This window comes from Propithecus coquereli, unplaced genomic scaffold (assembly GCF_000956105.1).
Source record: "Propithecus coquereli isolate 6110/MARCELLA unplaced genomic scaffold, Pcoq_1.0 Scaffold576, whole genome shotgun sequence".
Classification (NCBI taxonomy): Eukaryota; Metazoa; Chordata; class Mammalia; order Primates; family Indriidae; genus Propithecus; species Propithecus coquereli.
Window position 1 is genome coordinate 231,725 of NW_012151685.1, and position 20,100 is coordinate 251,824.

The 20,100-nt window shown below is 32.5% G+C and overlaps 1 protein-coding gene across 1 annotated transcript in view; it reads left to right on the forward strand.

The window, feature by feature from the left end:
- Nucleotides 1–19,908, forward strand: part of PPFIA2 (protein tyrosine phosphatase, receptor type, f polypeptide (PTPRF), interacting protein (liprin), alpha 2) — a 160,151-nt gene extending 140,243 nt beyond the window's left edge. Inside the window, 6 exon segments of the mRNA XM_012658160.1 lie at nucleotides 3,233–3,330; nucleotides 11,734–11,909; nucleotides 12,781–12,849; nucleotides 15,061–15,220; nucleotides 16,417–16,508; nucleotides 18,533–19,908. Coding sequence (XP_012513614.1) covers nucleotides 3,233–3,330; nucleotides 11,734–11,909; nucleotides 12,781–12,849; nucleotides 15,061–15,220; nucleotides 16,417–16,475 — 562 coding nt within the window. The 3' untranslated portion in view covers nucleotides 16,476–16,508; nucleotides 18,533–19,908.
- The last annotated feature ends 192 nt before the right edge of the window (nucleotides 19,909–20,100 follow it).

The window sequence follows — 20,100 nt, forward strand, 5'->3', positions numbered from 1 at the left end:
TAAAACAAAAATTGATATTTATGTGATAGAAAATATGTGCTATTTGAAACATTTGTGTACATCTACTTGGAAAAATATTTTCATGCAGCAAATTGCAAGGACTATCTAATGTAGAGCTATGTGCATATGCATATTATATGCCCAGAGTCTATGGAAATATATGTGCACAAAAAATTGCAATGAAATGCAATCTCCTTTTTCAAGTTTTTATCATCTAGCACTTAAAAAAGTTGTTTTAATACCATATCATAAATGCTATGTTTATATTAAAATGTCAGCTGGATTTTGATTATTTGCTTCATATATAGTTGATTATGGTGATAAATTAAATAATACTAAACCTAAATCTAGATAATTTTGGCCTAGGAGACTTTGTTTGGTGCTATTCAGTCCACCATTTAATCAGTGACTAGAATGAAAATGATATAAAAATTAGATCTGTTGCTGACATAAAATTAGGATAAAAAGATAATAATTTTGGCTTTTCATTCCAACTTATGGAGATATTTTGAATTTTAAGGCAGTTGTGGACATTGTTGGATTAAATTTAGTAGAGATAAATATAACAGTTTTAAAAAACTATTAAAATGCTGGATGACAAATTCATGATTTAATATAATATTAGCTTATGTGAAAAAGATATGGTATTTATAGTTGACACAAAAATCTCAGTATTGGTTAATACCTTGACAAGGCATAATTAGGTTATGTTTATTGACAGGTACAACAAAAATGTCATGGAGTGAAATAACTAAAAAATTGAATTCATTTATCGACCCTAAATTATTATTGATAAAGTGGTAAAAATTTGGTGGAAAGCTTGAGGAAATTATACAGATTTGACTCAGATGAAAGAAAACTTAGATAAGTTTTCTTATGTTTTAAGATCATTACTATATGGTAAAAAAAAATTTCTTTGTTGAGCATGTACTTTTCTAGTTCATATAGATGTAGATACTAGGGTGAGTGATTTCTGTTCACTAGAGAAAACACCTGGGTACCAATCTCAATTGCCGTGTATGGTATACATTGTAAGGTAGTGAGTGAGTTCCCTATAAGTGAAAGTTTAGGCCTTCAAATTTTATGTGGTTGCATTAGACTTGTATTTAGAATTTTTGATAACACACTTGGGTCCATTTTTCTCATTCTTCACTAGATTGACTTTTAGTACTGCTTTATTATTTTAGTAAAAATGATTTTTATAATGATAAAATTTTAAAACAATAAAAATGACTCAAATATCAAGGGTTCTTATTTGTTCTGGGAAATATGCAAGCTTCATTTTTATGTTACGCTCATCTCTGAGTTAAAACAGGTATTACGCGACTGCACGTTACATTTTCAACCTGTTTTCCATCTGAAAGATACTGTCACAATATTATCCTCTTTTTGTACAATTTTGTATTACATATAAAAACTTGGCAGAAACTAGCAAAGAACCATTAGTTTAATCTCAACCTGCCTAATATCTATGATGGTTGTTATACAAGTATTATTTAGTGTTTCATCAAATTAGTTTGCTAGGAATGCCATAACAAAATGCCACAGACTGGGTGGTTCAAATAACAGAAATTTATTTCCTCACAGTCCTGGAGGCTGGATGTTAGAGATCAAGGCATTGACAGGTCTGGTTTCTTGTGAGGCCTCTCTCCTTGGCTTGCCCAAGACCGACCGCTCTCTCTCTGTGTGCTCACGTGATCTTTCCTCTGTGAGTGCACATTCCTGGTGTCTCAGTGTGTCCAAATTTGCTCTTCTTATAAGGACACCAGTTGGTTTACATCAGGGCCTAGCCTAATGGCCTCATTTAACTTAATTACCTCTCTAAAGGCCCTATCTCCAAAACAGTCGCAGTTTGAGGTACTGAGGGTTAGAGCTTCAACATATGAATTTTAGGGAAACACAATTCAGCCCATAATACCTACCTAATGCCGTTTTGTTTCCATTTTTCTCTGATTCTGAAAAATTTGACTCACCATTGTTTTTATTAAAATGTAGGGCTTAAAAATGCATCCATCACCTAAGTGTAGCCTGGTCAATGTGTATATCTAAATTTGTGTATATTCCTAAACACTTGAGATATCACATAGTATCTACGTCCTATGTGATATCAGTGATGATATCAGTAACTATCATCATTGATAGTCATTGATCTTTATTCTTGAAACCTAGAGATTATTAATATTTTTTCCTATCATACTCTTCCACATCCTTTATGTTTAATATCACTAAATCTTTTCATTTCCTCTCTTTAAACATCTCTGTTCTCTGGATTTTCTTTTCATGCTCATGGCTGTTGTCCTTATTTTGGCAGCATTGACCCCTTAATTGGTTTCCCTGTCTCCTGGGATTACTTATTTTCCATCTCCTATTTTGCTACCAGACTATTCTTCCTTAAAAAAAAACTTTCATTGTCATGTCTTCCACCTCTGAAAATTGTCCAATAATTCTCTATCACCTGGATGTATTTCACATTTACACAAAATACCAGGCTTTCCTTAATATACTCCTACTTTCCAAATGTAGTTGTATTCCTTCTTAACATGGCTTTTCAATGTTGGACACTGTCTCACTATCACCACAACTTTAAAATTTCGTCTGCAATCCTATTCATGATGCTCCATTTTATTTCATAGTCCTTTCTCTGCTACCTGATTCCTTCAGGAGCAATTTGCTGCTCTTCCACAGTATCCTATTCATGCACAATTGCAGTATCTGCTGACTTGTTCTTTTTAGATACTTCTGTAGCATTTAGAGTTGTGGGCTATTCATTTTAATATTCAGTTCTCTATTTTATTACTAACTAATTCATTGTTTATGTTATTTTTCTTAACAGCTTAAGAAGAGAGTATCCATTTCTTATAAATTTCTTGCTTTCTCCATAATGGGGATTTTAAATTCTTTTCAAATGAATAAAATATTAATTTGTCTGCACATAATATAGAAATAGCTACATGGAAGACAAAGACATATTGAGGAACAACAAGATAAATGATTATTTTAAAAACTATGTTTTCCTTATTTTGAAAATTTTTTTTTATGCTTTTGGAAACATTGTGTGATTAACATAATTATAAATTTGTGTCCTTCCAATACTGAAGGATTTAATTGTAAATGTAATTTATTAACCTGTTGCCCTAAAAAGCAGTGCCTAGTGTTGACTATGCCTAATCAAAGAACTTTCTTTACCTCCTGAGTAAATTCGGTGTGTTTTCCTTTTTTTAAAAAATAATAGAACCAGTTTGCAGTATGGAATTATGTGCTTAAAGAGGTTGAATTATGACAGAAAAGAACTAGAAAGAAGACGGGAAGCAAGCCAACACGAAATAAAAGGTAACATGCCCTTTTTTATATGAAATGCCTTTTCTCTAGCATTTTTAGCTTTCACTTTTATGAACCTGAAATGCTGTATGTGTTACAATGGTCATTAAGCAGCATAAGTATTAAGCTTATCATGATTTTTCATTACTTTTCTGATTAAAATACAGAAATTATAACATCACATTCTAGGGCAAATATCCCATTTGAGGAATATTTTTGATTTTTTGAATTGAGACTTATCCCTCGGAACCTATTAATTATGTATTCTGCTTGTACTAAAGATGTCTCCGTATAGATATTTTTGTCAAACTTTTAATGGAATATTCTCATTATAATTCAGAGGAACATGGTATATCATTTTTTATGGCAGTTCATTTTTTGGTTTATATCATTTGAATTTTATTTCAGTGCCCAGATATTTTGTTTTTGGGATACTGTAAAATTAAAGAAATTATATAGGAATATTATACAGAAATTATATAAGGCTTTTCTCCTATAAACTAGACTAGTCCTTTAATAATTTTAGGAGCATTAATTCCTGCAACTGCTACATTTATAAAAATGTTTGATTGGACTAATAAGAATAGATACTTTATTGCAGATTTAATGGAAAAGTACTGTATTTAGTAATTAACCATCTATATTTTGAGCTGTACCTTAATATACAGGGGAAAAATGGTTTCAAAGAGGAATATAGGTGCTATACTTGTTAAAGATCATTGCATTTTTATTATTGCTGTTGTTGAAGAAGAAAATTAATTGTTGGATATAAGATATAAATATCTGTAGGCCTTTTTAATAACAATAATCGATCCACTTTTGTTGTTTAAAGAAGCAAAAAGGCTTATTAAGGAAAATATAACCACAAATATTATGGAAAAATTTGGATATTGAACTACTTACCAGTTATATTTCCAGTTCCTGTTACCCATGGAATGGGTATGTGGAAACACTTTGTCACATTCAGTGGATACATTACACTGATTGTTCAAAGTTAGCCATGAGTCTCTGTTTTCATCTTCACTTCTTTTAGGACTTAACTTTAGATAAGAAAAGAGTACATATTACATGTTACCTTCCTCTTTCTCAATATTAAATTTAGCACTATTTTATTCTTTATTTAAGATTATCTATCTTAGGCTTTTATAATTTTCATTTGTGATAATGTCAGAAATTACTTTTACTTTTGGCAGTTCTTGGACAGTGCGTTAGTTCTAATAGAATGGGCTTGAATGCATGTGAAATTGATTGGTTAAAATATTTTTCTACATATCGTTCACTGGAAAGTAGTCAGACACAAAATGGATTTCTTGTAACACTTCATTTGACTCATTCCTTAGGAACAAGAAAGAGTTTTTCCATTATCAAAATCAAGTTGTTCGATTTCACTTTATTTTGGGGTGCCAGGAAATTGCGGGTTGTTTTCAGTTCATTGCTATTCAGTCGAATTGAAATTTGGGAACTAATGGATCAAGACAGGCCCCAGAAGGAAGTTTGCATTTGACCAAACAAAGGATGTTTTAGTACACAAATAGATTTTACCCATGGGATACCACTTTGTAGTTTTCTTTCTCAAGTACTTTTTCCAATTAGATTTTATTACGCTGAGGCTCACTACGTGAAAGCCTTCACACACTGATAGACCGAAAGGGGAGAAATTACCCATTTGGCCATACCCCAAATGCTATATTAGTATTTGGCAATTGGTGGTTAGAGTGTAGACATGAGAAAAAATTGCTGTGATTCACTGTGATTATACACAAACAACTCCATATGATAAGTAGCTGTGAGTGAGATCATAAACAGCCCGTTTCCTATAACTGATCTGATGACATTTACAGGAATAGTTATCAACTATGACTAGGGGTCTCTGTTATTATCTGAAGTGTTAATTAACCTTGACCTTAATGAACAGTTTTCTGAGGTGAGGAGACCATGTGACTAGCAAGAATATGCTAATATTTAATTTGTTGCTAGGAAACAGTCAACACTGATTTCTAGGCATTTATTGTTAGGTCAGGAGGATTCCTACAATGCTTTAAAGTCGGCATTCATTTCACTTGGAAACAGATTTGTAGAAAGGGATACAATTTACAAAATTTAAAAAAGGGTATGTTGTTCTAAAGAGGAAAAGTTTGGATTTATGCTTCATTTTCCTTTACTCCATAAATGGAGTACCCATAAATGGATTGCTTTATATATTTGATCACTCTTAACTACAGGTGTAGCAATGGAATTCTTGATGGGCATATATTTGCAGAAATATGATGACTATATAATAAGCCTTAGACTATCAAAATATAAACCCAGCTTTAGAAAAAGCAAACACTCCCTATTCAAAAATCCATCTAGTGCAAAGAAAACTGGACAATTTTGTAGTTTATTTTTTTGATGTCCCATTGATTTAAAAAAATGTTTTTAGTAAAATCAAATGGAGCACTGTTGCTGTCACCCATACATGCCTCCCCAGATTTTGAAATTCAAGTATAGGGTAACTAGTGGTTACAAAGAATCAGTTACTATCCACAGTATCTGATAATATAGCCAAAATATAATACCAACCAACTCACATCTCATTTTCTGAGGTCTAAAACCTCAACTGAACAAGCTAATGAAAACGCAGAGGAAAATCTCTCTATACTTCAGTACTGACCCAGAGTGACAGTGAATATGTCTAATATAAAATTGCCATATATAGTAAAGATCATTAAGGAAGTCCTTTGTTCTACAGAAGACATGGGGAGAGAAAGAGACAAAACCCTGAGGGGTTAATAAATGTCCTACTTCCTGCAGAAATTCACCCTGCTTTGGATGGAGCAGGTAATAGTAATAAGACTGTGGGAAGTGGGTATTCCTCACATATTCCTCATTACCTAATCCAAAGAAAGCCTTAGGATCTTTCTTTTGAAATGAGATTGTTCAAGCCACAGCGGGAGTTAACTATCGAAATGTGAGGCAAATATACCTATAGCTTCCAGATTCATATACAAACGGTTTATCAGCACTATAGATTAGAAGAATCAGAAAGAGCAAAAACTAATTTGAAGAGCTTCTACTTCTGACTGTAATGAAGTATGTTGAATCAGACCAATCTTCAACCAAGAGCAGATAAAAAGCCTGGATAAATCAATAAGTAGCTCTTTGAAGATAATAAAAATGAACTAAGACAGCCAAAGCTTGAGAGACTATGATCTTGAAAAAGAGAGAAATGCATTGAGGTAAATGGTAAACCTGTCATTCTCTACTACATTTCCCTGTCTCACAGACCAGTAGGGGATGGGATGTTGGGGTGTGGGGGGATTGGAATTTAGAGGCACCAAAGCTGCCATGCCTTGAGTAGCCAAGATCCTGGGGAAAAGGGAAACAAGTAAGCCTGACATTTTATACAACTTTCCTCTTGAGAGGTCCATCCCAAGAAGGATGGACATAGAAGCTAAAAACTGAACAGAAAGCAGAAGCCAAAGGTTAGGATATCTAGAAAGAGAGCTTTTGGCAATCTCATGATGATAGAGTCAAAAATCAGAGGTCAAAACCACCAAATATACTTTAATTTGAGATATCTGAAGAAATACACCATAGGACTAAGGACAAACTTAAATAGATCAGGCTTTATTCATTTATTTTTTATTTTATTTAGTTTTTTTAAATAGATATTATTGTGTTAATATCTGAGGTTTACAACATGATGTTATAAGATACATATAGATAGTAAAATGATTACTATGATGAAGGAGATTACCAGGCTTTATTCTGAAAGGTTAAAATTGAAATCCAGCATGGACTTGTCTAAATTCTTAATTAGGTTAAGTTGACCTGCCCTTATTGTAACTGCCTAACAACATAAAAGGAAAATTCCCTCAAGAAGAAGTGAACATCATCCAGAGCCTCTACAAGTTTTCAATCACATTGTCTGAAATTCATTAAAAAAATCAGATATGCAGACAATGTGCAAAATGAAGAAAACCAAGATAATAAAATCAGAAAATAGAAACATAGTCACAGTTGACTCTGACACTGATTTTTTGTGAGTATTATGAAAATTAGTGACAAAACGGAAAAATTTAATATAGCTGGAATCAATATTTTAAGAAAATAATTAAATGGAAATTTGAAAATGTGGAAAGTATAAAAACTTAAATTAAGAACTCAATAAGTGGTTTAATCATAGAAGAGAAGTTACATGAAATAAAAGATCACTTGAAAATATCTGGCCTGAAATATGAAAATAAACACAAGGATGAAGGATATTAAACAGATCATTAGGGACATACTGAACATGATAAAGTGAGTGAAAATGAAGAAGAAGCAATATTTGAAAAGATACTGGTGGAGACTTAATAATTTAAAAAAAGCTAAAGGAAATAATAAGCCACAGATTGAAGATACTCAAGGACCCCAGAAAAGATTAAAAAAGAAAAGAGAAAAATCAAAACAAAACAAAACAAATCAGACAGATTGTAGTAAAACTGCTGAAAAATATGACCTGCACTCCCTAAAAATCTAAGAATCTGTCAGACTAAATTCCACAATAGTTTTAAAAGAGCAATATGAGATACCTGATGTTCAACTAAAATAATGTTAGAAGAAAATGGAACAATATCCTTAAAATTCTAAATCAAACTAACTTCTAAATTAGAAGTATGTCTATCGCTATTAAAGACACAATTAATACACTTTCAGACAAACAAAATCTGAGAGAATGCTTCCCCAGAAAAGCTAAATAGAAAGGAAATATTAGGATGAGTTATTAGGCAAAAGGTAAATGATCATAAAGACAATAAAAAACGCAGACAGGATGGAGGGGGAACTGAAAAAATGTGTGGGTAAATTTCATAATAATAAAAACGATAATTATGTCTGCAGGTCTTACATTTTATGTAGACTTAAAATACATAAAAACTATAATGCAAAAGGCAGGAAGGGAGTTAATGAAACTAAACTGAAGGTCTTTGCATTATCTAGGAAATGATAAAAAGACTAATTTATAATAGACTCTAATAATTAAGGATACATATTAAAAGCTTAAGGTAAGGGCATCATACGTAACCTAATCATCTGCACCCCCATAACATGCTGAAATAAAATAAAATAAATAAATAAATAAAAAAGCTTTAAATTGACTACTAAAATAAGAATGTAAAGTAAAAATAAAAAGCTAATACAGTGGTGGAATAAAATAAGAAAACACATAATAAAAAGGCAAGAAAGAGAAAAGGAACAAAGGACAGGTAGGACAAATATAAAGATGGTAGATTTAAACTCAAATATATGAGTAATAATATTAAGTGGGAGTGGACTAATACAATTAAAATGTATGTGAAAAATAAAAACAATGATATGGTGAATACAATGGACACACTTTAAATATAAGAACATAGAAAAGGTAAAAGTAAAGGAGATACACATGCAAATACTAAACAAAGCTGCTGTGATTCTTCTAATAACATATAGACTTTAGGCAAGAAACATACTAGAAATAAGCTGGGTATTGTATGATAATAAAAGGGGAGATATAGCAAATTTGTATGCATCTAATGCATATACTTAAAATATGAAAAGCAAAAACTGACAGCAATCCCATTACTAGGTATCCACCCAAAGGAAAAAAAGACATTCTATAAAAAAGACATCTGCACTAGAATTTTTACAGCAGCATACTTCACAATTGCAAAGATGTGGAAACAACCCAAGTGTCCATCAATCAACACATGAGTGGATTAATAAAATGTGGTGTATGTACACCATGGATTACTACTCAGCCACAAAACACAATGGTGATCTAGCACCTCTTACACTACCTGGATAGAGCTGGAGCCCATTCTACTAAGTGCAATTATCACAAGAATGGAAAAAGTAGTACCACATATACTTACTATCAAATAGGTGTTAATTGATCAACATTTATGTACACATATAGTAGTAATATTTGTCGGATGTTGGGCAGGTGGGAGGGGGAGGAAGGGATGGCTATGTTCACACCTAATGGGTGCAGTTCGCGCCACATGGGGGATGGACACACTTGTAGCTCTGACTCGGGTAGGGCAAAGGAAATATATGTAACCTAAGCATTTATACCCTAGTAATATGCTGAAATAAAAAAAAAACTGACAGATCTAAAAGTAGTAGATATTTTCATGATCATAAGGGGAGTTATTGATCAAACTACAATGAAATACCAATTATATTAGTTTGGGCTGCTGTAACAAAGTACCACAAACTGTGTGGCTTAAATAACAGAAAATCGCTGTCTCACAGTTCTAGAGGCTAGAAGTTTGAGATCAAGGTGTTAGCAGGGTTGGTTCCTTCTGAGAGCTGTGAAGAAGAATCTGTTTCTTGTCTCTCCCCTAGATTCTGGTGGTTTGTTGGCACTCTTTGGTGTTCTTTGGCTTATAAGCATATCACCCCGATCACTGCCTTCATCTTCACGTAGTGTTTTCTATGTGTGTGTGTTTCCAAATTTCTCTTTTTAAGAAGGATACCAGTTATATTGAATTAGGGCGCACCCTAATAATATCATTTAAATTGATCATTTCTATAAAAACCCTATATCCAAATAAGGTTACATTCTGAGGTTCTGGGAGTTAGGGCTTCATCATGAATTTAGGGGGAACAGAATTTAACCTATAACACCACACATTTACCATAATGGCTTAAAAAAACTAAACAACAAAACTCAAAGTGAAAAATACAAAGTATTGGTGAAGGTATGGATTTTCGTACATTACTAGTACAGAGTTAAATTATGATAGTGGAATTTGTTTAGCAATATCTGCTAATAATGGATATATGTATACTACATAACTTAATGATTCTATTCCTTGTTAGTTACTCAACTGTAGTATGTAAATATATGTAACAAAATACATGTATAACAATATTCAAAGCAGGGCTATCCTTAATAACCCAAAGTGGAATCCACCTGATATCCATCATTGTGGCATAATCATATAATGGAATACTAAATAAATAGCAATGAAAATATATAAGCCACTGCTATTTGCCGAATCACAGATGAATCTCATATTGAGTGAAATACAGACACAATAGTACATATTATATGATTTCATTTATAAAAAGCTAAAAAAAAGTCAGGCAAAACTAATCTGTAATGAAAGTAGTCAGAGTATTGCTTACTGTTGGGGTGAGGGCAGTGATTAAGGAGGTACATGAGGGGACTTCTGTGGGACTGTATCACTTTATTGCTTTACTGTTCTGCACAAGAAAACCTAAGTTGGTTATAAATTAATACATCAGGCCAAATTAATTATGTTTTTGAAAAACTTAAACAATATAAAAATACATTGCCCCTCAACCCCCACATACTTCTCTGATTTTGCAGATAATTTAAATATAAGAGAAAATAAACCTTCGAAGTTGAAGAATATTTCACAAAATACTTTTTATGCTTTTTCTGAATAAAGGTATAATTTTCATTCAGAAAGAAAAAAACTAACAGGAAAATATACTTTTACCTTAATAGTAATTATATTTTTCTTTTTCTTTCTACAGGTAGGAAAAAAATGTTTTAATTTTTTTTTCTCACATCCCTTTAAGTTCCTTAAAATTATTTCTTTTCTGTGGAAAGTTCTGGTCCTTCTGATTATTTTACTGGTTTTTATATAGCATTCTGCCAGCTCATAATGGGAAGAAATGGAAGAAAATACCTGATAAAATATACTTTGATATGTTTTTGTCTAAAAAAAGGCACAGGAAAAAATCTTTCTCTAAAGGTTTTATTTTTAGAAAATAAAAATAAAAGTGTTTTGTACCTCAATTAAAAACTCCTTTCAAAAAAGCAAAAACAACTTGTGACCTTTGACTGAGTGCCCGAATTGTGTGTTAGTGTGTGACTGGAAAATAATGAATTGACAATAGTAAGATATCAATTTATTGGGTCTCTTTATTGTCTTACTGTTCTGTTTTTATATATTAATTCAAGTGAAAAAAGTGTCTTCTAGTCTATATGCAATATTTAAGTAGAGGTTAATAAACACTTCTGATGAAGGACAATGTTAGTATTTTATTAGAATCTCATTTTGCTGTTTACTGGTATGTTATCAAGACACAAATAAGAAATGTCTCCATCTGGTGGTAAAAACATTAAACTTCAGATGACCTGTAAGGCTCAAGTATGAAAACAAGAAACACATTGAGACACTGTGTTCCATGTGATGGAAGTGCCCTCATTTTAATTATAACAAACACTCTGAGAATGCCAACTTTTTTCTAGACTTAGAATAGAAAAGGTTAGTAGTTATTAGAGCAGTAATCACATGCAACAGAATGGAGCCAGGTGCATTAGAGAGTGGATCGATCAGCATAAATGCAGCCTGGCCAGATACCTATGGTTCATTTCAGCCAGTGGTTCTATTATGCAAAATACTGCAGCCTAAACTGATACAACTCTTTTTCTAGATGTGTTGGTGTGGAGCAATGATCGAGTTATTCGCTGGATACAAGCAATTGGACTTCGGGAATATGCAAATAATATTCTTGAGAGTGGTGTGCATGGCTCACTTATAGCCCTGGATGAGAACTTTGACTACAGCAGCTTAGCTTTATTATTACAGATTCCAACACAGAACACCCAGGCAAGTATCCTTTTTTGCTATAGTCTCATTGTGTCCTGGTTTATATGACAAACTATCAGAAAAAAAAAAAGTCTGTGTATTCATGATTATTAATGAAATTAGCTCAACCTTAGAAATATGTCACTGGAGTTTTAATTTTAAGCTACTGGATTTCTAGCCAAAACAAAATCATAAAATTAAACAGAAAAAAATTTAGAGGTTATGTGGCCCAACCTCCCAAAACACATTTTGCCAGATTCCCCGAAACAAAATCCCTGACAGATGGCCTTCAGTCTCTGCCTCGCTGAGGGGCAGTCATTTCAATTTACTTGTCTGAATTATACAGGCACTTGCATTTGCATGCCAATAATTCCTAAATCTGGATAATTATTTGAATCAATACAGTTCCTTACAAGTTGAAAATAAAACTTTCAACTTACATCGTAGTCCTAAGAAATCAGACATCAAGAGATAGAGCACGGAAATCCTTATCTGAAGTTTCTCCAAATGATGATCATTGTCAGGTTTGAGAGCTACCTGCATACACTGGATAAAAATTTGGCAGTCCAGCTTCACTTTTTATTTTGTTTTGACATATTTCAAAGTTTATATAAAATACTGAATTGGAATAAAGTAACAGAGTGAAGTCAAAGCCTCTTGGCCTCAGACATTTATGTAAGGCTGTCCTGCTACTGTCCACAGACAAAAGAAAATTGCCTTGCATAGTCTTTGTAGCTAAAATTTACAATGACCTGTAGATATAGAGGACTAAATATCTTAACTCATAAATACAACATACTTTTTAATGCATTCTCAGATAAATATAATCTGTATGATTTTTTTATAAGAAAATGTGATTTCAGTGATGGTAACTGTGATTTGATGTCCACAGGCAAGGCAGATCCTTGAAAGGGAATACAATAACCTCTTGGCCCTGGGAACCGAGCGGCGACTAGATGAAGTAAGTCCTTACCTGTCATTCGAAAGGGATCTAAGAGAGGATAAGAAAAATGTGGTAACCTTGTTTTTAAGAAATAGTGCTTGGAAATTAATCACATGCTTGTTCTATGCATAGAATCTAGAATTTTTCTCAGGATAGTTCTTAAATATCAAATTATATTACTAACAACTTTGAAAAGAACTTTATGATTTCATAAATATTATCTCAGCAGTTAGAAATACTAAAAGTAATTTGTAAAGAAACTGTTTTATGATCTGTGATTGAAAAATGTTAAACAACATATCTTTAAAAATTATAAGCAGTTAATACACAAATATTGATAAATTCAGCATTTTAATAAGGAATGTGCTTATTTCTTAAATTTCCTGATGGTAATGAACAAGCAGAAAGGTCTGTTGAGCCAATTAAATGGGATGTGGCTATCTGCCTTTAAAATATGCTGTCTTTTTTTATTTTTAAAAGCACAGCACATAATTTTATTATTCAACCTTCTGTTCTCTTTCATTCTTTTTTTTGTTTTGTTTTGTTTTGTTTTTGAGTATGAGCAAAAACAGCCAAACAACTTTCTTAGACTCATAGTGGACTTATTTTCAAGGCTTTGCTGATCATGTTCCATTGAGATAATGTGAGAAGGTTGATGTGCTTCCTTTTGACTTCATCTGAAAGGATATCTTTTAACCTTATCTCATGAAAGATTTTCCCCCATCATGTTGCTTATAGTTCTTGTTCAAGTTTCTGCAGTAACAATATATGGAAAGAGTGGAAGCAAGGAATCATAATTCAAATTCTTGACTTCCTGGCTTGTTCTCAAGCCCTTAGCTCATATATTATAGGAGTGGTATACCTCCATTAATGTAATGCAGTATTTTGTAGAACCAAAGAATATTTATGCTTAATGCAATCACTTTTCCAAGAATCAAGAAGTCAGATAGGCTGCAGCTGTGAAATTCTGTTTCTTTTCTACCTGTACAAACATTTGGAGGTCTAGGGTAATGTACAACACAGCAGTTGAGAAGAAGAGCAGCAGACATCTCTTAACCTGTAAAATGGGCACCAAATCTAAGCAAAATTTAGATATTGATGATAGGGATTCCAATAGTGGATACATATAATTATATATGTGATTTTATCTTTCCCTGATTGACTTTAAATGTCACTTAATTTTAGCAGTCTATAGATAAGGCCAACTTATAGTGTTATTCATTTACAACAATGATAATTTGAGCTGAATATAGACCTACTATTTGCTATGCCAAAATGAAGTCAAATGAGGTAGTAGGGTAAACAACACCTACTTGGCATTAACTTCAGAGAGTAGTCAGTCCTTCCCTAGGTGGGAAATGTAGTGATATAAGAAGAAAAGTTCTATTTGGAATGATTAATATTTTCCTTATAATTAGAGACAAAGAATACTATTAGTTAACTGCTAAATTACATATTACTACTTACCAATTTAGAGGAAAATAATTTTCTGTACAAGTCCTTTGTGTTTACACAAAGAAGGAAAAAGATTATTTTGTTAAGATATAACAGCATCAGCAACCAGAATTACATTATTAAAATGTAATTAGAGTTACATTATGCTTTTAGAGGCACCCAAAGAGCACATGTATTTATTAAAAAGATGATGTCCAGACTGCACAGGTTTTTCAACAAATTACAAGTTAATCTGCAACACCTGAAATCTCACAAATCATAAATGTTGAGTTTCTTATATAGATTATAGGCTATAGTATCAAATGTTAGCCAGGCCTTCTCAAATACAGGTTTCCCCACAACATATATCTCGTGCGTACATAAAAGTGATATCACTCAGTGTCTGAGTCAAATGTAGTCTACTCAACAACTGATTCAGTTAAGCACATCATCTCATGCTATCAAACCAGTCAGCATAAAGCATAACAAAGCATATCCAATATTCCTTTTGGAAAGACTTTGGGGTTTTATTTTAGATTTTCAAAGATGTTTACTGTAGAGATGTCAAAACTTAGATCTGAAATAATTGGAAAATTTTATAAAAACACTTCTGTATCAAATCTCTTACATTCTCATTTTGGAATCATAGGACTCTCAAGATAAGGCATAAGATTCCACATGTATACTTGACTGAATGTAAATCATCTATGATATATGTTTCTAAGCTGACAGCTTTAAACACCTGGACTAGTTTACTTGTTTTCATTATATCAAATTATAACTCTGTACTGGCAGAGTGATGACAAGAATTTCCGACGTGGATCAACTTGGAGAAGGCAGTTTCCTCCTCGTGAAGTACATGGAATCAGCATGATGCCCGGGTCTTCAGAAACATTACCAGCTGGATTTAGGTTAACCACAACATCTGGGCAGTCAAGGAAAATGACATCAGATGGTACAGTAGTTTTGCATTGCGGCTTATAAAGTAAAAAGCTTATTTAGCAAAAGCTAGTATAATTCTCTGACCTTGCCTAACTTTCTGGAATTATTTTCTTTAGTTGGTTTGCTCTGCTTGAAATTTACTTTGCTTTCATCAAAAATCAAACTTTTTTTTCTAAAACTGGCTAATGCATGTACTCATGGCACTTTACTCATATTTCCAAAATAATTTACTATGTTCTAAAAAGAACAATTTTGGCTAATGTCCACATTGAGGAAGAACAGTAAACATTTGCATGATTTGTGTTTCTTTAGTCTTCTATTCTCAAAGTAAATAAATTGTTTAAGTTAGAGGTTGGATTTGGACTAAAGGTCTGTAGTAAATAGAAATCACATCCACTGTCACTGTACATGTTTAAATACTGCAAGTTTTATATGTCATCTTACAAATTCAAATTCATAGATATCTTTACCTCTGACCAAGGCAGAAGGCCTTAAATAAACAAGCACAACCATGAAAAGAGAAACAAACACAAAACCTACAATAATTTCCCAATTAGTATTTCCTTCTGTGGACATTAGACTTGTGTTATATACTTTGTAAAAGAAAGCAGTCATTCTGGAGGAGAGACAGCTTTGGAATAGTCATCACAAAATTATTTCTGTTTGGGCGCCAGTAAAGAAAAATAATCCCACTCTCTTTATTAAGATAACCACCTAGAATCATGATTTCTTTTCAGTCTTAGCCATTATGGCTCTTAAAATTAGTTCCAACGTAAACTGTGATCTTTGATCTACATTTCTTATAACTTGTTAATATTGTGGAACATGTAAGCATAATTCATGGGGAATTTAACATAATTAAAATTAATGTAGAAGTTCTTCAGTACTTGAAGGAAAAAAAAGTCCACCATAATGAGTTCTCTAAGAGCTATCTTCGCATCAAAAACAAAAGCACCCTGGGGAGCTGCTCCTGTTACAGACTTCATCTGAGGAGGAATACATAACAACTCTAAAGCTCAGCTGAATTAGATTGGGATAAATTTTCATTAGTAACGTGATCTAGAGAAGAGGATTATGGCTTATATCTGAGAGAAAGAAGGTCTACTAATATGTTCAGGACCCCTTTATATAGGGAAAATAAATCTTTCTCATCTGAAATCTTGTGCTCAATCATCCAAGTCCCTCTAAAGCCCTTTTCTCCATTTGCAGTTGCTTCATCAAGATTGCAGAGGTTAGACAACTCCACTGTTCGTACATACTCATGTTGACAAGCCACTCAAAGGAGGCAGCACTGACCTGCTGTGAGTAGTTTTCCTTTGGCTGACAAAAAACAAGAACACACACACATATTAAAAAAAAAAAGGAAACAAAAACCAAAACAATGGAACCTACATAGGCTAGTAAATATACACTATACTCTTTGGTATGGCCTAGCAGTATGGAGGTGAGAAAACACTTTTGAATGGCTATGGGGGGAAAGAAATCTTTATAATGTAACTCTTAATTTAGTATTTACTGTCACCATCTGTCTGCTGTCTGTTGGAAACCTATTGCTCTACGAGTACACATCAATGGGTTGTTATCACACTGTTTTCTACTTTTAGTGGCATTTCACATTGATTCTCATAGCATTTTATTGATAAGAATTTGGCACTTAAAATCACATATTTTTAAGTGAGTATTTTATATAAGGAAGCTGAAGTCAGATAGTGATTTAAGCAAGTTCACAGAGTCAAATAGTGGCAGAAATAGGAAAATGATTTAGATGTGGTTTCATATTAAAAACAAAAGTAGAAACTGAAAGTTTTGAACTTTTAGCATATTGTTTTTCAGCAACGTGATTTGTTAAAAACAAACATGGAATTTAAGTATCTGGAGCTTATTACATAGGAACCAAGTAAAATTACTTATAAGAATGGAAGAGAGGACCAGCACAAAACCTTATGCAACCATTTGTATTTAGAGAAATATTAATTAATGAAAGCTACTTCCAAATCCATATAAAAATGGGGTTATCGAAAGAAAGCCTTATTAGTAAAACTGTGGTTTCCTAGATTTATAAATATCGAATGTTCATAAATTTTTTTAACTTAAAACTGTTCTTCACCAAAATATTCTACCATTTTAAATGAATTAATATTTTGGAAAAATACTTTAAGGAGTGATATTTAGAACCAAATATGTGCACAGGGATGGGAAGAGGAAGCAGTTATAGACAGAGGAACAGCTCACCTTGTGCTGTTTATTCATTGCCTTGAACTAAAAGTTCCATGCAATTTATTGTTGGTCTTTTGGGCCTAATGCAGGAGCTGATATGCTGCCTTATTTGGGTCACTATTTGAAGGTGATAAAGCAAAAAGTAGCCAGATAAGAGATTTAATTTCAGAATGTACAACTGTAACATTAAAAATTGAATTATGGTATACAATTTGGCATCTAATTAGGCAAGATTTAACGTATATAATAATTTGGCAAAATAACAGGCTTTCCCAAATACCGTTTATGATAGATCCTACATATAATATGATAATTTCCCCAGGAACTGAACACTTCACTAATTTACAAATGACTACTTAATATGTTAGTAATGCTTGCTTCTTAGCTCTGGATTGATGGCTAGGGTTACTTTAACTATTTGCAATCTGTTTTTTGTGCATGGCATTCTAGTTTATACTTCCTAGTTTTTATCATTAAATGGGATAATATTTATTTACAATAAATAAATCTAGGATAATCAATTTTTATTTTGGTGAGACATCAACACTTTTGTCATTGAAATAATTCAGAGAATACTATTTATCGTTTCATTGTTTCAGTAATAGTAATTGTGAGCTTTTCCTAAGTATACTGTGGCTTAAAAGAATCATTGATACCATACCACTGACACAGATCCTTTAAAATATGTATTTATTATTATGTTTTTATCACAGTTAAACAAAGGTATCTTTTTAAGAGCTCTAGAATATATGAATTGGAATATAAATCTAGTCCATGAAATAGGTCACCTCAACCCAAGTTATTAATCAGCAAATTGTAAATTTTTCAGAAGGCATGCCAACATTATGTGTGACTACCTTTGTTTATATTACTGCCATACTTTCCACAACGTTGAGCAAATTCTATTATTTATTAAGTTCCCCTGCACTAAATTGGAGAAGAGCAAATGTTAATTACATCCTGCTATTGGTTAGATCCTGATATCCTTTTCATTATTATTTAGGACAGGAGTAGGCAGGCTGGATAGAGGTAGGCCACAGAATAGTAGAAAGGGATTTACCAGTCTGGGACCTTTCGGTGAAATAATGCTGTCCATTATATATTTTAGATGTCGTCTTTTCAGTCTATTCTACCTGAAGTGCACTACCATCTAAGAAGAAGGGCAGTGAAAATCTTCACGAAGACTGAATTCTAAGAAAATAACAACAAAGTGACGATTTATTAAAAGCTGAAAAATGTGATTTGGGGGGAGTCAGATAATAAGTTTGATTAGTTTACTACAATTGTAATAAAATGGTTAAGTCATTTGAATAATAAACATTACCCACATCATAAATTCTGTACAACAAATGCTTTTATGAAATGAAGCCACTTGTTTTTTCATGTTTTATTGTAATATACTAGACATTTATGTATTACTGTGTATTTCTTTTTAAATGTGTCTTATGTAAATGGATATAAATATGATTTTTTAAAAAATAAAATATATGGTTCATGGAGTCTCAAGTGCAAACATTTGACAATTCCAAGTACTGTTTGTATTTTACCATTCCACCATTTTTACAGTTTTTGAATTGTAACAGTCAAATCGATATGTTTCCTTGAAGCATGTTTCATGCTTCAACATGTTTCTCCTTCAATCTGTCAATACTTAAAGCTGAACACCTGCCTCTGATCATGTAAAAAAGAATGATTTAACCTGGAACTGGAGCCAAAAATAGACCTTTAAAGGCAATCAGGGATGTCCTATATCTTTAGAAATAGCACTGTGATGGCTCGATCTCCTTTTCAATACAAAACAAAGCCAAACTGTTTACAAGAGTCAAAAGCAATTATTTAAAAATTTATATAAAAAAACCATTATCTTCTCTTGTTACCTGTGGACCAAGGGGGGAAAAAACTTCTTTACTAAGAACCATGTGTTCATTCAAATATCTTGAACCGCCAGCCAGCACGGGACAGTGAATGTCAACCACTTCAGAGTCTGAGGCTTATTTCCAATGGAAAAAACAAAACCCCAGAAACCCTTTCCTTTTGTCAATATAACAGGGCATTAGCCAGACTCATGTCTAATGTTATAAGCTTTTAGCCGAGATGGCCTTGTTGTGACTTCCCTGAAGTCAGTTTTATCAGAGGAAATAAACGAAAGACAGAATGATTAACATATATAGTGTATAAAAGTATAGAAGAGTAATCTCTTCCCTGTGGCTTTATTTGGTGGTGTTACTGTTGTTTATTCTTTGTTTATATGGGAGATTTCAAAGTAAAAGCTATTTAATAATACCATTTATCTAACCGCTGATTTTCTGCTGCTTGATCTTACTAAGCGCAAGACCTGTCATTAGTAATTTCTCTTTTGTATTTTAATTTGCTATGTTTGCACGTACATTACATTTGTTTGATGTCTATTTTTGTTTAACAGATTCAGTCAAAAGGTAATGGTAACAGAAACCCTCTCCATTGTCAATAAAAAAAATACTTCCAGTTCTCTGTCGAAGCTTTATTTTCTAGTCACATAAGGTTTGGCAATTTACATGAACCATAAGGAAAAGCATTTCTTTAGTGACTCTCATCTAATAGTTAGCGTCAAAATTGAGTCTGCCACGAGAGGGAGCACTAAACTTGCTTATGGGAGTGATTCTAAATTTTCTAAAAATGTGTCCTGAGCAGAAACAA